At 28.5% G+C, this 16,243-nt stretch overlaps 1 protein-coding gene across 7 annotated transcripts in view; it reads left to right on the top strand.

Annotated features, from left to right (window-relative positions):
* puf (ubiquitinyl hydrolase 1 puf) overlaps positions 1–16,243 on the top strand; it is a 183,010-nt gene that overhangs the window by 117,651 nt on the left and 49,116 nt on the right. For 5 of the 7 annotated variants that reach the window (XM_087158629.1, XM_087158630.1, XM_087158626.1 and 2 more), the window contains 7 exons: positions 113–194; positions 2,787–2,948; positions 4,640–4,825; positions 5,732–5,836; positions 6,004–6,045; positions 8,689–8,793; positions 11,172–11,319. In XM_087158629.1, the coding sequence (XP_087014755.1) occupies positions 113–194; positions 2,787–2,948; positions 4,640–4,825; positions 5,732–5,836; positions 6,004–6,045; positions 8,689–8,793; positions 11,172–11,319 (830 nt within the window). The remainder of the gene's footprint in view (positions 1–112; positions 195–2,786; positions 2,949–4,639; positions 4,826–5,731; positions 5,837–6,003; positions 6,046–8,688; positions 8,794–11,171; positions 11,320–16,243) is intronic. The other 2 variants (XM_087158628.1, XM_087158624.1) reach the window with 1 other exon arrangement.

Genomic DNA, 16,243 nt, shown 5'->3' with positions numbered 1-16,243 from the left:
TATAAAAAACAGCTTAAATGTTTATGACCTAAAACAATATTACCCTGATATTTCTTGCTCAAGTATGCTGTTTCTTCTGTTTAAAACTTGCTTGTCTTGTTTTATATTTCAGTGAGGAGTCTTCTGATGGCGATAATTCACAAATTGGGCAATATTCCTGTGTCACTAAGTTCATAAAAAAGCTGGTATCTTTGGTGAGAAACTTTTTCTTACATCTAATGTATAGTTTAGAAATGTATATTATGACAATATGAATTTTCAACTCATGGGCTGTTATCGTTCTGTTGTTAATAAAATATAATTATGAAAGAAATCAGTGGTTTTTTTAAATTTTTGTAAGTGAATGATGTTTGCATGAATGCTAGTATCAATAGAGCAAAATCAGGAAATTTTGCACTTGTAACAATGGCTCCCTTTTAAAACATGCTGCCATTTTTTCAGAAATTGAATTTTTTAGATGATTAAAATATTTGTTGATCCTAATAATTTATTTCTATAAAAGTGTTTCTTGAAATATATTAAACATAACATGTTTCATTTTTAAAATGAAAATTTTTTTAGAAAAAGCATGAAATAAAGTAGTTTTGAATATTAGAAATTATACTTCATAATTCCATACTTTAAAAAAAATAAATAAATAAATAGTGAAATGCACAGGTTAATTCATTGTTATTTTCAATAAACGAAAAATTTCTGATTGAAAAAAAAAAACTTGAAGCAGCTCCTGACAAATTTAGTTTTTTGAAATTATAAAGTTAATCCAAGTGAGATTAATCATATGTTTAATGATCAATAAAAATTGCTAGTTTTGTAAACAAAATTACCATTTTATTCACTGTTAGCATTTATGCAATGTGTCATTTCTTAAATAAAATATTATTTTTCATGCCTGACACTATTTTTTCAGTATCAATGAATGTAGTTTGAGCACATTTCAAAGAAAATAATAGCATATTTTATAAAAAATATTCTGTGCTAAATGGCATAAACTGAGTTCTATTCATTTACTGTTCTAATCTTTTGGTATTTTATGAGGGAAAAATAAGTGGTGAAAGAAACTCCAAAAATATTTTTTTTCTTAATTTAATTTTTATATTTATTATTTTTTTTTCGTTTCCTTTTTCTATAGATAGTTATTTTTAAGCATTTTATTTTCTTGTACTTATATGTTTTGTGTGTACAGGGTATCCGCGCACCTGGAAAGTCATGAATTTCGGTTTCGAACAAAATTTGTCATGAAATGTCATGATTTTAACTATTTAAAAAAAAATCATCATGGAAAGTCATGGATTTAGGTAACCAAAGAATTTTATTTCTTAAATGGAATCCCCCCGCCCCCAATTTCATGGTGTTCCGAATATCTGAATTTCTAACAAAATCCCCACTCACAGTCATATTTGATTAAAATATAAAATGTTTTTATCATTTTCTTTAAAAATTATGGTGTTCATTAAAAAAAATGAAAGAAAAAACATCATTTCTAGAGCGAAGTATCTTTTAAACTTCTGTGATTTCAGAATTATTATTATTATTATTTATTTTATCAATTTGAAATTCTAGCTGAAGGCAAGCAAAATAATCAGGAGTATTTCTTTTCTTTCTGATGAACGAGAAAAGTATCTTTAGAATATAATTCTGCAGAAAAAAATTTTTTTGCTCAGCTATTATTTTTTCAACTCTTTCTTTACTCTGTTTTTTAAATTTAAAATCAATAAATATGAAGATGCAGAGTATAACAGTTTTGGTTATACCTATCATTTCAATTAATAGTGTTATAATGCTTTTTAAATTAATTAATCTGTTTTTGTCAGAGAAAATAGTAACTTCATTAAGTCATGAAAAGTTCTTGGAATTAGTTATGAAAAGTCATGAATTTGAAAATCTAAAATGTAGCAGATACCCTGTGTGTACCACTCACAATGTTCAGCTATATATGGCTAATTTTTGTTAGTAATGCTGGCATGTAATTTTGCAAGGTTAATGGTCCCGATTATAAGTCAAATCCTCACCCTAACCAATTTAATTTTTTAAACACTTTCCGAAATTTCTCGTTCTATAGTCAGATGTATACGGTTAATTTAGTTTTTCAAGTTTCCTAAAATGGAAAGAAATTAATCTACATTCACTCCAAAACTCATACACTTTCATTTTTTTCAGTTTGCTCAGATTTTAGTTGAACGTAATAGTAAAACATAGCTGCCAACACGAGTAGGAAAAAATCCAGCAGATTTTACGAAATAACACAAATTTCTGTATAATTGTTGCAAAATATACTAAATATTTTATTCATAGAGAATTTTAGGGATTTTTATAATCATCAACTGCAATATTTTCCAGTTATGATTTCACATTAAATGATTTTGAAATTTTATGCATTATGTTTATTCATAATTTTGAATAGTAATAGGCATTTAATTCATCAAAGATAGTTAACTGAATTTTATAAATGAGGCTCGCTTTATTATGTATTAGTGATGCCTATTTAAATATTCAAGCAAGCAGCAAAAATTCTATTTCAATAAGGATTTTTTTAGGAAACTTACTCAATTAATTTTAGGAAATTTTCTAAAATGTACAAAAACCAGGAGAATTTTTATTAAATCCAGTGGTTTACTGTATAATCCAGTAGAATTGGCAGCTTTGTTAAAATGAAATGTTTAAAAAAAATACAAAATAATGTAAGAAAACGTTTGTATAACGCTCTAACTGTTTGTGAACAGTATTTTTCTTTCAAAAATTCATCTTTCTTATATTTTCCATAATGTATAAACTTCTTTGTTTTATAGGTTGAGCATGGTGCCAAGCAGCACTTGAAACACCTGACGGAATATTTCGCTTTTTTGCTTGAATTTGCTAAAATGGGAGAGGAAGAGTGTAGTTTTTTACTATCAATTGAAGCCATATCTTCTATAGTTAGCTTCTACCTTGGACAAAAATCATCAGATTATGTAAGATTAGCATTTAAATAAAAAATTTGGTATATAGAAATTAAGAAAATTTAGTCTCTGGTTCGAAGAACCAGTAAGATTTCACTGTACTTCTCCATTTCACTGACGCAAGTGAATTCTGCTACTTTATTATTATTTATTTTTTTTAAATTTGTCGCATAAAAAAGTAAGAAAGAAACAGCTCAATTAGGGCCTGATGACTTTGCATTTGCGACTTATCGCTTGTGTGGACAAAATGGAAAATTACCAATTTCACTAGTTTGTGCTCATCAGGGGTGATTGATTGTATTCCGAGAACATCCCGAAATTCTGTTTCATTAATCCAAAACTTATCTATAACTATAATCTGACGAAATTTTCACGGAATTCCTCTATCTAAAATTTGAAGGTTTCGCTGATGAGGCGCTTACATACACATGATTCTTTTAGTTTAGCGGATTTTTGCCAATCTGAATTTTTAAAACTGTGCCGGAATCCGCTAATATCATTCTTCCTATCCACGCCTTTTGAATATCAAACATAGATTTTCGTATTTACCTTATTTAAGGTACACATTGCGATTTGTATTCATATGGTTTAAAAATTGTGCATCAAGATTATTTGTAATCCCACGATTTTAAAAATTCAACATTTCGTTTTGTTTTTGCAGTTTTAATTAAAATTTATCAGGTTTTATTAATAATTTTGTTAAACAAACATGGTGCATAGTGTTTTTAAAAATTGCTTTGAGGTGCTCATTCAGGGTTGCCACTCCACAGGGAAAAACTGGAAAGTACAGGGAATTTAAAAATGACCTAAAATACAGGGAATTTTGTTTCTTATTTTTGTCTTTTAAAAAATGGTCACCTCTCAAAGCGTAATCTATGGAATATTTAACCATGATATTTCAGCTATACTAAACTATTTCATTTACTATAGCAATATTTAAGTATGTTCAGCTGTTTTTCCAGCAACTAAAACTAATAAATATACATAGTCCAATATAGCTCACACACGAGCACAGTCATTGTTGTTTCCTCTTAATATATTGTGTATAATATATACCTACAGGGAAAACACGAGGATTTTTTTTCTCCAGATATGAGTGGCGATCCTGTTATTTTCGCTTTTTGTATTTTAAAGGTGCTTTTTTTCATTGGGTGTTTTTAAAAAGTGCTTAATTTTCCCTTTTATAAAATGAGATTTTTCTCTTTACCCTGTAGATTTTCGCTGCGTGTTATGCAAAAGTGAGCTTTTCTCATTGTTCTATTCAACGTTTTCACAATTAGGCCTATCGTTGGTCCGTAGTGTATGAACATTTTACATGTTTGGTGAAACACTTGCGAGTATGTTCAGTGAGATTCTAGCACTCTCGTGTGCAACTATGCTGCATTTTGCATCTCAATTTCTGGCCTCATTTTCCACCCTCTAAAATTGAACCGAAAAATCTCTCGATCTTTTCATGATGGCTAATATGATCAAGAAAAGAGTTCTTTGTAAGAAACTAGTTATTTTATTATGACCATGTAAAGTCTTTTGCATTATGTAAAACATATATTGAGCCTAAAAACATTTTTAGTGCTTGAAAGGTGCTTATTTTTTGTTAAAAGATTTGGCTACGCTCCCTGACAAAATTAATAGAAATTTTTCAGTTAGAATATCAAACTGCTCAATATAATTTCATATCCCTGAAACAAGCTTTCATACTTTAGGTTGAGGTTCTTTCTGATGAGGAGGAAGAAGAAGATGATGATATTGTAACTGCTGTTGATGACAAGTATAAATCTGCATCCTTAGAAAAAATGATATCTTTAATAGCTCTTCTGGTAGAAAAATCTAGAGATGAAGAACGTCTTCAGCTGTCAACTAATGACTTCAATGCAGTAGCTGGTGGAAAAGTAAGCCTTTTTAAATAGCTTTATTTTATTGTAGTACTAACAGAAAAATACATTCTGAATAAATTTTAACCCCAGTGTCAGAATCCCGGCGACATTGTTGCAGAACTTTACTGTGTTCTTGCAGAAAGATTTTTCTTTTGGGAAGTAAGAAATTTTGGTTTGCTTTTCTGCTGAATTTACACGCAAAATTTGAATCACGCCTTTATATAATCACTTTTTGAGGCACTCAATTCATGCCGATATCAAAAATACATTTTGATTGTATTTTCGGCAGTTATTGACATTGATTTCCGCGTGGCTTTTAGATATTCCGATATATTTCGGAGTGATATGGGAAATTCGAATTGTGCATTTGATAATTTACTTTTTAGGGCAATGATTATATCAATTTTTTTTCACAGTTATTGCTTCTGATTTCAGCATAGCTTTTAAAACCAGATATATTTTTACGATATTATTTATTACAACAATCAAATCTTGAAACAAAGCATGTATTTGAATAACCCCTTTCTGAAGAGTCCAATTCACATGAGTTTGTCGTTGATCTGTTTTTTCATTAATTACTGCTACAGATTTCATGATGTTTAGTAGTTATTTTTTTATATGATGATGATTTGTAAAATGCACAAAATAAATATTGCATACTCAATTAAAAAAATTATATTGTTTTTTGTAATTATAGCAATTTTGTTACCTTAAACAACATACATCTTTGTTATTAATAAAAGTATCTTGCCGAAAGATATTCGTGCTAGAGAGTTTTATCGCAGAAAGCTCGAAAAAAATCTGACAATGGGATTTTCACCCTATCATTAGAGGTGCACATACTAAGATGTTAAAATATATAAAGTATTTTGATTGTTATATTTTTTATGTGAAAATGAAGTTAGAAAATTGTTGTTTTAGAGTTTTCCATTTTTGTATCAGCAAATACGAGATGGAATCAATATAAGGCAAACGTGCAATCTGATATTTAGCTTATGTCGCTGGAATGATGCTCTAGCTGTGATGGTATGTATTCAAATATACTGTTTTTTTAATCATTTAATTCTGTTCTTATTTTGGCTTCAATAAAATATAATTTTTACTATAATTAACTGTTGTGTTTTGGTGCTGTATCCATTGTTATTTATTTTTCATAAAATATAATTGATACTTTAATGTTTTGTTTCTTATAGATCATTAATATGATATTTGCATCCATTACTAAGCAACAAGAGGTAAGTCTTGCGTTTTTTTTTTTTTTTTTTATAGAGTTATCTTTTTTCATTTTATGTGTACTTATTTAGTATTAAATAGCTAAAATTTATTTTAATATGATTTTCTTTTCTTTCTATTTTCATAATTTTGATCATCTCTTGTGACATTTGCTGACTTTGAACTTGAGAATTTTAAAACAATTTCTAGCACCTTTTATTATTACGAATAAAATGCCATTTTAATTTTTAGCAACTTTCAAATCGAAAACTGGCAGAATATATTATGTCTGTAACAAGCTCTTTATTCTCAATAATTTCTAAATTATTGAAAATAATCATTATTTTCAGGTTTATTTAAAATGAAAGCTATCTCTTGTTTTAACATACGTAGAATATATATTTTAAAGCAGACATAATCTATTGCTTTGTTTCAGAAATACTCTCCTCCTTTGATTTTTCTCTTATAAAGTTATAATTAAAAATATGTTCTTTATGCTTAAAAATGTGTTCCTATTATTTCTTTTCTATACTTAAGCATAGCTAAAGGTTATTTTCATTTATCAATTTAAGTAAAAGACCAAGTTTTTGCCGAATGGTATCATAATTTTTCTTAAAAGGAAGAAGCAAGCTCTACTGTGTCTTCTCAGTTTTCAATCAGGGTTGCCACTCCACAGGGAAAACCTGGAAAATACAGGGATGAGATTTTTCCGCCTTTTTCACTTTTGTCTCTCGAATTTCAGCCTTTTTATCAAAAACTCCGATTCTCTTAAAGTTAAAGTTTTTTTTAGAAATACTCCGCTTTTTCTGAAAATTCAGCCGTTGAAATAAAATTATATTTATTTCCAATTTGATATATAAATATGATATGATATATCGAAAGATCTATAGAAAATTCAAACTATGTAGCTGCCTACCCTTCCGCATATCTACGTATTTTAGCTATTAGCTTTTACAAGCAGAAAATAAGATTTTCCCCATTTTTTGCCATGCGCTAGATAGTTCGTATTTACCTGATTTAAAAGTTGCGATTCGTATTCACACAATTTCAGTATCGTTCTTTGCCATTCTTATTTACGAGATTTAAAAATCCAACATCGCGACTTGTATTGGGGCGTTTTTAAAATTCTATGTAACGAATCATATTCGCACGATTTTATCCAAAGTCGTGTTTCGTTTTTTCGGTTGTAATATCCAACATCTATTTTTCGTATTTACACATTATTTAAAAATTAGGTTTTGGATTCACACCATTTAGAAATTATGCATCGTAATTCGTAATTATGCCATCTGAACTTTACGCATCATGATTTGTATTTTCGTATTTTTGAAATCCAATATTGAATTTCATTCATGTGATTTCAAAATCATGATTTATATTAAAGCAATTTTAAAATCCTCTATCGTGATTCTTGTAAAAAGTAAGTTTTTTCTAGAATTGGTTACTATAAATGTAGCAGTTTTTCTATCAACGATTATTGCTATATATAGGCATTGCAACATCAGCAAAACTAGATGAGAATATGTTACTGATATTTTTGCTGTAAATCACGTAAGATTTACTCGCGTGAAAATTCACCTTTTTTGCCTTTTGGCCGATCTCATCCCTGAAAATATAGGGAATTTCGATGGGGGGGGGTCTTTAGAAACTTGGAAAATACAAGAAATTCTGTTTCTTATTTTAGCCATTTAACCCACTCTGCACATAAAAAGTTCCTACTTTAATGTGCAGTTTTCTCCGCATAGCAAAACCGATTTTGTTCATATTAATAGATAAGGGAACAGTATGTGGGGGTGAAATATTCACTCAATTTTGCCCATTTTCTAAACCACCTGTGGGTTAAAAAATGGTAACCACTGAATGGGATATTCAAGGCTAATATTCCAGCTATACTAAATTATTTTATTCAGAAGTCAAAATTTTTGATGATTTTCCGTAACATAATGTTGATAGTAAACAACATAAGTAACCATCATCTCAATGCGGGAATTCAGACCTATTTATGATGGTCAAACATAAGAATAGCGACTTGTTTTGATGGTTTGTTCATGTTTAACAGTCACGAATTTCTATCATAGTATCTTAGAAATCAAATGCTGGAACAATCTTCAGTCTTAAAGTCTTCTCAGTCGGACTGATTTATGATGGGCCAACAATAAAAACCTATATTGTTTTGATGGTATATTCCAGGGAACAAACAAGAAAGCTTCTCTTGATGGTTAACCATGATGGTATTAATGCATCCTGGAATGATGGGAGCGTGTTAGCATGTCAAAAACCATGAACACATAATGGAAAATGTTGAATGATGATGGCCATCGAATGATGTTGGACCATCATAAATCACACAGAAACCAGTAGAAACCATCAAAATTTTTTGATGGAACCATTAAGAATTTTGACTTGAGCTTACTATAGCATTATTTAAATTTGTTTAGCTTTTCCCTTTATTTCTCTAAGTTTTACTAGCAATTAAAACTAGTATAGTTAGCTCACAAGAAAGCTCAGTAATTGCGTTTCCTCTTAAAGTATTGTATATAATATCTACCGGAAAAACGCAGGAATTTTTTTTTCTACATTTGAGTGGCAACCCTGTTAATAATGTTATAAAAATGTTATATTGATGGTATCAAGAACATTATATATGTATATCAATATTTCCCCAGCAGAATGCATCATTTTTCAAGCTTCTGACACTAATGGTGGAATTTGTTGGAGGTCCACCTGGCATGCCGCCTTTCACAAATCTCATTCTTCAAAGAATTTGGGAAGTAAGAATATTTTAATTTTATTCTTTTTTATCGTCATAAAATGCTACGCCTTTTTTTTTGTAATTTAAAACTGCAGAGTGAAATAGATTCTATTACCAACTGCAGAACTTAGGCAAATTATTTAAAACTTTAAAAAAAGTTCATTTCTCATTTTCTTTAATAGTTATATTTTTTATTTAATTTCATGTTTTCTCAATTTCACAAATCTCATCATTCAAGGAATTTGGGAAGTAAGATCATTTTTACTTTATTCTTTTTTATCCTCATAAAAAGTTAAGCCTTTTTTTCTTTTAATTTAAAACTACAGAATTACATAGATTCTGTTAGCAACTACAGAACTGAAGCAAATTATTTAAAACTAAAAACAAAGTTCATTTCTGATTTTCTTTATTAGTTTCATTTTTTATTTAATTTCATATTTTCTCAATTTCACAAATCTCATCCTTCAAAGTAGTACATTCTTTTTTGTCCTCATTAAATGCTGAGCCTTTTTTTTATTATCTAAAATTAAAAATTAGTTCATTTCTCATTTTCTTTAATAGTTTTATTTTTTTATTTAATTTCATATTTTCTCAATTTTACAAATCTCACCTTTCAAAGCAGTACATTCTTTTTTATCCTCATGAAAAGCTAAGCATTTTTTCATTGCAGAGTTTAAGTGATTCTATTACCAACTACAGAACTAAAAAAAAAAATTCATTTTTAACTTTCTTTAATAGTTTTATGTGATATATTTTCTTAATTTTAAAGTGTCAGAAGTGCTGCTGCTCTTTGAATCCATAGAATTCCATTTTTTTTCTCCAAAATTTCCATTATGGAACATTAATAACCATTCTAAAATTATGCAAATTTATTACATTAAAAACCATCCACAAATTATACAAAAGTGATTGAATTAACTTGTATATTCTAATTAATTTATTGTTTCAGATTTTTTAAGCCTCTTGAGTATTATTATGAAAGGAAAGAAACTAGCTAATATAAATTTTGCCATTAGGAAATTTTAAAAAAAATCAGGGGTCATATGCTAATTGATGTTTTTTGGAAGAGGAAATTATAAGAAGGAGATTTTGTTCCAAAAATTTTAATTAATCGCTTTGTACAATTGATTTAAAATGAATTTAATTCAATTAACAATTCATTAAACACAGACTTTTTAAAATGGTCGACTGAGATTCATTCTCTAATTATTTTTTTTATTTCGTTGAATTAAAATTTGTGTGGCACTTAAATTAAAAATATTAAGTTGTGATTAAAAAAGTGTGTTGATTAAATTACTATTTGGTAAACAAAATATTAATTATTCCGATTCTCTTAGTAAGAAATAATTTTAATTCTGAGTTTGAAATGTAAGGAGATTTTGAAACAGCTAACAGAAAAGTCTTATTGCTTAAAGTGAATATGTTTATAAAAAAAATCTTTTGTAGTTTAATTTATATTTTGCTAAATATAATAATTCTTTTAAATTGTAATTTTTAATTTAAGTTTTTTATGTACTTTGAAAATTATTATTTTAATTTTGTATGTTACCACACTAAGTTCTACTTTTTCTGCCTTGGCATGTTTGCAATTTCTTTAAAAAATTAGATTATGTCATTTTTCAATCAGAAGAATAAAATACACTATTAATTATTTATTAAATGATTTATTACTAACTTGGAGAAGTTTGGCTTGATGGAAAGTGAGCACTTTCTTTTTTTTTCAGTGAAATAGAGTTAATGTTTCTAAGTAATATTTAAAACAAACAATTTGTATTTTCTACCTCAAGCAAAACAATGTCGCAATATGAAAAGTGTTAAAGAAAAACTTGCTTTTAAGCGGCAAGAAAAATTAAAATATGGAATACTACAATTCGGGGTAATGTTATCTATTTAATTTCAAAAGTGATTTAAATGAAATAGTCCTCCATGAAGGCAAATTTCTCCCAGTACTTGACTGATCCGGGAGTTCCCTTGTCTTTTGGATTGAGTCCAAAATCACAAGGCTACAGAGTTGAACATTAGTAGCCGTAAACCAAAAATTGGGTTGACTATTTAACGACAGTTATAAAATAATTTAAGTAATTATAAATAATGGTTTAAACAATCTTCTTTAGATAAAGATTCATATTTTCTGTTAAATGTAATTGCTTGAATTATTTCCAATTTTGAATTTCTCTTTTTGATTTGCATGATGTATCAAAACATTATTCATAGCTTAAAAAAATGTTGCTGGTAAAATCTCGGTTATTTTATTCCTCCAATGTTGGCAGGTATTTTGCTAACTGGTATCAACCCGAAATATTGTGAAAGATAGTCAATCTATTTCTTTCTTTTTTTTTTTATCAATATTTATATATCACTGTATGTTTAGTAATAAAATGTTTTTAATATTTTTAGACTGCTGAATATTGTCCACAACAGTGCATGGAGTGGTTAACTATGCAAGTTCCTAAAAATAAAATTGCTCACCAATGGGTGCTACAAAGTATGGACAATTGGGTGGAACGATTTCTTATTGCCCATAATGTACAAAGGGTTAGAAATGGTTAGTACTTTTCCTAATATCATTATAACATTATAGTAATTAGTGCTTGATTTGTTTAAGTTAATTTTTTCACTAAGTTTATTGCAGTGATTCCCAATCTATTTTGAACCATTCCCCGGTTTTAATTATTTTAAGCAGCTAATTATTTTCCCTCCATTAAGAACTAAAAACATACATAGAGAGTATCCGCACACCTGGAAAGTCATAAAAAGTCATGGAAAGTCATGAATTTTGGTATTGAACAAAATTTGTCATGAAATGTCGCAATTTTAACTATTTTTTAAAAAAATCATGAAAAGTCATGGATTTAGGTCGTCAAAAAATCTAATTTTTAAAATAGAATTTACCCCCTCCCAATTTCATAGTGTTCCAAACATCTGAATTTGTAACAAAATCCCCACTCACAGTCATATTTGATTAAAATATGAAATGTGTTTATAGTGTTCTTTAAAAATTATGGTGTTCTTTCAAAAAATGAAAGAAAAAACATCATTTCTAGAGCGAATTATCTTTTAAACTTCTGTGATTTCAGAATTTTTGTTATTATTTTAATTTTATCAATTTAAAATTTTAGCTGAAGGCAAGCCAGTCATTGCGCTGTTAGGACTTTCACATAGTGTCCCATTAAAGGTTGGGTAAACAAAAAAAATTAGATAATTTACCAAAAAAATAAAAAAGGCTAATTTTTTAAATAATAAAAAAACTGACAAAAAGTAAACGTTAATTGATGGTTTGTCATGATAGTGGCGGACATAAAATACCGCAATAAAACCCTTGTAATAAAAATACATTCAAAATTAACAACAATCAGGGTGATCAAGGAGACATGCCTTTTGAAGAACAAGGATGATGAAGTCACCGTAGATCTAAAATTTTCTCCATAAAGCACTAACAAAAAAAGTTTACAGTAGCCGAATCAAAAATTAATACCATTTTGGAGAGCACTTAAAATTCTTTTATTCAGGCAGGAATTATTAGAGAGTTCTATTTTTAAATGGAAGACAAAACACAGATGAACACAGCATCATGAGGGCACAATCACTCTGGATAACTAGAACATAACCAATGCAGCAGGAGCGTGACCGGTAGCAGATGGATGGCTCGTATTCTTCACGAGAAGAGAAAAAAAGCCTAAGGCGATAAGGGCGGGCGCTGTCATTAACTCGGAATACCAATTATCAGTCGTATTCGATTGATTTTAATTTTTTTCGGAATTTTCAATTAATGGATTGTTGTACAAAATGTAGTTGTACAATTTTTTTTTTCTTTTGTTTAAGCTTGGAATACTGTCAGTCTACAAAGGTAGCCTGATCTTTTTTCTTTTGTTTGCATCTTTATAATTTTTTCATAATAATTTTCAGCATACAAATAATATTTTTTTTTTCATTCCTACTTGCAAGGAATCATTTGAGTAATACTTTACCCCACAATTTTTCACATTTTCTAAGTGAGATTTTAAATACTCATTTATACATTTTTATTTTATTTTATCTCCTTAACGTTTTCTTTGAAGATGATTTTTGCAGTCTACTTCAGGTAGTCTGAATATTTTGTTACAGGTATCTTAATGCCATATCCATTTGCATGTAACCATGCATATTCTAATGTTTTTCATGTTTTGACTATTGTGTATGCAAAAAGTATTTTAGCAAACAATTAAGATTGTTTTTTTTTTCATTCGTAATCTCGACTCCGCCATGTGGAGCTGTTTATATGTATGTGTTGTGATAACAATTGTAACTGTATGTTTGGGGCACAGAATTCCTAATTCTAGACTAATTTACTGTCAAAATGTTTGATATGTAGTTTTATATGTAGCATCTGAATATCAGTAAGTGCAAAGGTAGTGGACTGGAGTGGCAGGCTGTGAATAATTAATTTAATTTTTACCCCTTTCAATTTTTGGAATAAATTTTCTTTTTGGCAATAATTATTAATTTTTTTCAAAAAAAAAACAAAGTATTTTTTTCAAATTTTTTTTTTCTGCGGTGGGGGGTATAATGTGACATAGAGTCACAACTTTAATTTAATATCTTTTCTAATTTTTGTTAATTCTAGATGCAATTCTTAAATTTGCTGATCCGATTCCTCTCGCCCCTTAAGCTTTTTGCAATTGAGACACTCTCCCCCGTAAATTCCATTCGCTTCCAACCCCTTTTTTTTCTTGGAATGACACCTGCTTGCCGGTATCTTTGATCTTCATTGTGAACTTCAAAAAAGAACTGGAACTTTTACCTTCGTACATGTTGAATTGAAGAGATATGAAGTTTGCTTATTATTGAAGATCAAGGCAATCTTTTGAAGAAGAAGGAGTAATTCCATAAAAAAACGCTTTAATTTTAGTTGTGGGATGAATAAATATGTAAACGCCAAACCAATCTTGCAGCATTTTGGGGAAGCCGCAATGGTGGGAATGTCGAAGCCATCAAAAAAATTAAAACTCTGTCCCTCAAAGAGAGGAGGGCAAAGAAAATCAAAACAAAAAAAACTCTCCGCACGGGAGATGGTATCTAAGAGTCGATGAATTTTCTGACGCACCTCTTCATCTTTCGCGCTCCTTTTATACCAAACAAAAATTTACAGTTGAAGTCGTATTACTTATTTTGAAAGTAAAAGTAGAATTATACAAATTTTACAAGTTGAGATGTTTCATCCATTTTTATTTAAACGTTACGGTTGAGAAACACATCCAGTATTTACATGACACGCGGAGATCAAAGATACCGGCAAGCAGGTGTTGTTCCAAGAAAAAAAGGGGTTGGAAGCGAAAGGAATTTACGGGGGAGAGTGTCTCAATTGTAAAAAGCTTAAGGGGTGAGAGGAATCGGATCGGCAAATTTAAGAATTGCATCTAGAATTAACAAAAATTGGAAAAGATATTAAATTAAACTTGTGACTCGATGTCACAGTCATTGGCGAATTTTTTTGTTCCGAAATGAGAACAGAAATATCAGGAGTATTTTTTTCCTTTCGGATGAGCAAGAAAAGTGTTTAGAATGTAATTCTGCAGAAAAAAAGAAAGAAAAATTGTTCACTTTTGTATTTTTTCAGCTATTTTATTACTTCAATTCTTTCTTTACTCTGTTTTTTAAATTTAAAATCTATAAATATGAAGATGCAGAGTATAACAGTTTTGATTATATCTATCAATTCAATGACTGTTTTTATAATGCTTTCTTAAATTTATTGTTGTGTTTTTGTCAGAGAAAATTGTAACTTCGTTAAGTCATGAAAAATTCTTGGAATTAGTCATGAATATGAAAATCTAAAATGTAACAGATACCCTGTACATATACAAAAACCATTTAGAATTTACAGGGTGGCCACCCACTTGGAAAACCTGGAATTATCAGGGAAATTTTTTATACTGGAAAAAGACAGAAATTTGGATTAAAATCTGGAAAAATCAGGAAATTTTAAAGAGAAGCTTGAATTTTTTTCCTAATTTAAATTATTCTACTATCCATTATACCCTCTTTTTTTTAGACGAAAATTTATTGACAAATTGTTAAAATATCATCAACTTAGAGCAATATCATCAACTTGGCAATACTTTGCTTGCGTTAAAATTTCCTCCATTATAACCCTGTTAAATTAGAATGCTGTGCGAAACTCTCCTGTGGTTGCTAAATGTTTTTTTTTTTTTCTACTGAATATGTAACAAGAAATTTAAAAATTTTGTATTTGTGACGTTTATTTTTAAATACTGAATATCTTTTCAAATAATAATGCTTATTCAAAACAAACAACATAATTAAAACATTTGACTTAAGATATTGGTTTAAAGAAGATACAATCAATGAATTTTATAAAGAGCATTGCTTGGATATAATATAGCATAAAGTAGCCCTATATTGAAATCGAAATAAATTTAAAAATTTATTGATAAATAATTGCCTGGAATTATATTCTTCTGCTTATTGGAAATATGTTAAACAGCTCTTAACCAAGGTCTTTTGGGTCCTTCTGTTATTACCATTTGGTAAAATTTTTAATCAATAAAACAATGTATTCTGCAAGCTAAACATATTATTTTCTCCACATCTATCTTGATTTTTTTTTTAATTAATGTTGTACCAAAACATTAAAAATTTAAGAAAAGAAAAGCAAAATCTTGCTAAGTTGTTAAAATAAATGTAGTCTAATTATTTTTCAAAATTATATGTTAAGAAAGATAGCATTTTAAATAAAATACACATTTCAGAAACCCATCCTGCACTTTTTGAGAAGGAAAAAAAAAACATGCTAACCTGGAAATTTTAGGTTTTTTACCTGGAAAAATCGGGAAAATTTAAAACCTGATTTAAGTGGCCAACCTGATCTAGTTATTTTTTAAAATACTTTAAAAATTAAACAATAATAGCATAAAACCTTTTTATATATTAATATATATATATATTTACATTAACAAACTAATATTTTAAGCAAAATGAATTATTGGATAAAAAGGATATTATTTTTATAAAGCAATGTGTTATTTGTTACTTTTTGTTTAAAAATTACTATTTCTTTAGTCTGTAATTGTATTTTGTTTGTTAATTCTTGGATGTACTGGATTGCAAAGCAGGTCACTTTCAACATTAAGTTTATTTCCTTAATAAGTCGAATTTATTTTTAACCTAATTAAGAACCTGACTCTCAAAGATAAGAAAACAAAATCAGTGATCTGATACCTTCTTTTTTCTAAGACCTGTGCACTTTAAGACCAAAAATTTGTATTTTTTTCCTCACTTCAAGTATTTCTTAAGTTTGGGTAACAATTTTCAGTCCAAGAAAATATCGAACTTTTTCAACAAGCAAACTAAATTTAACTTCCCATCAGGAAGTTCAGGAAATTATACCTCTAATTCATTTTCTAAGCATGCTATTAAGTCTGTAGTATAAATCAAGAGTATTCAGACTGACTTCATTCTCTCCTTAAAAC

The sequence above is a fragment of the Parasteatoda tepidariorum genome, chromosome 3 (assembly GCF_982258835.1).
Source record: "Parasteatoda tepidariorum strain Cologne lab strain chromosome 3, Ptep-v5.0, whole genome shotgun sequence".
In the NCBI taxonomy this organism is placed as follows: Eukaryota; Metazoa; Arthropoda; class Arachnida; order Araneae; family Theridiidae; genus Parasteatoda; species Parasteatoda tepidariorum.
The sequence above is the reverse complement of the archived record's forward strand: the minus strand, read 5'-3'. Positions and strand labels throughout refer to the sequence as shown.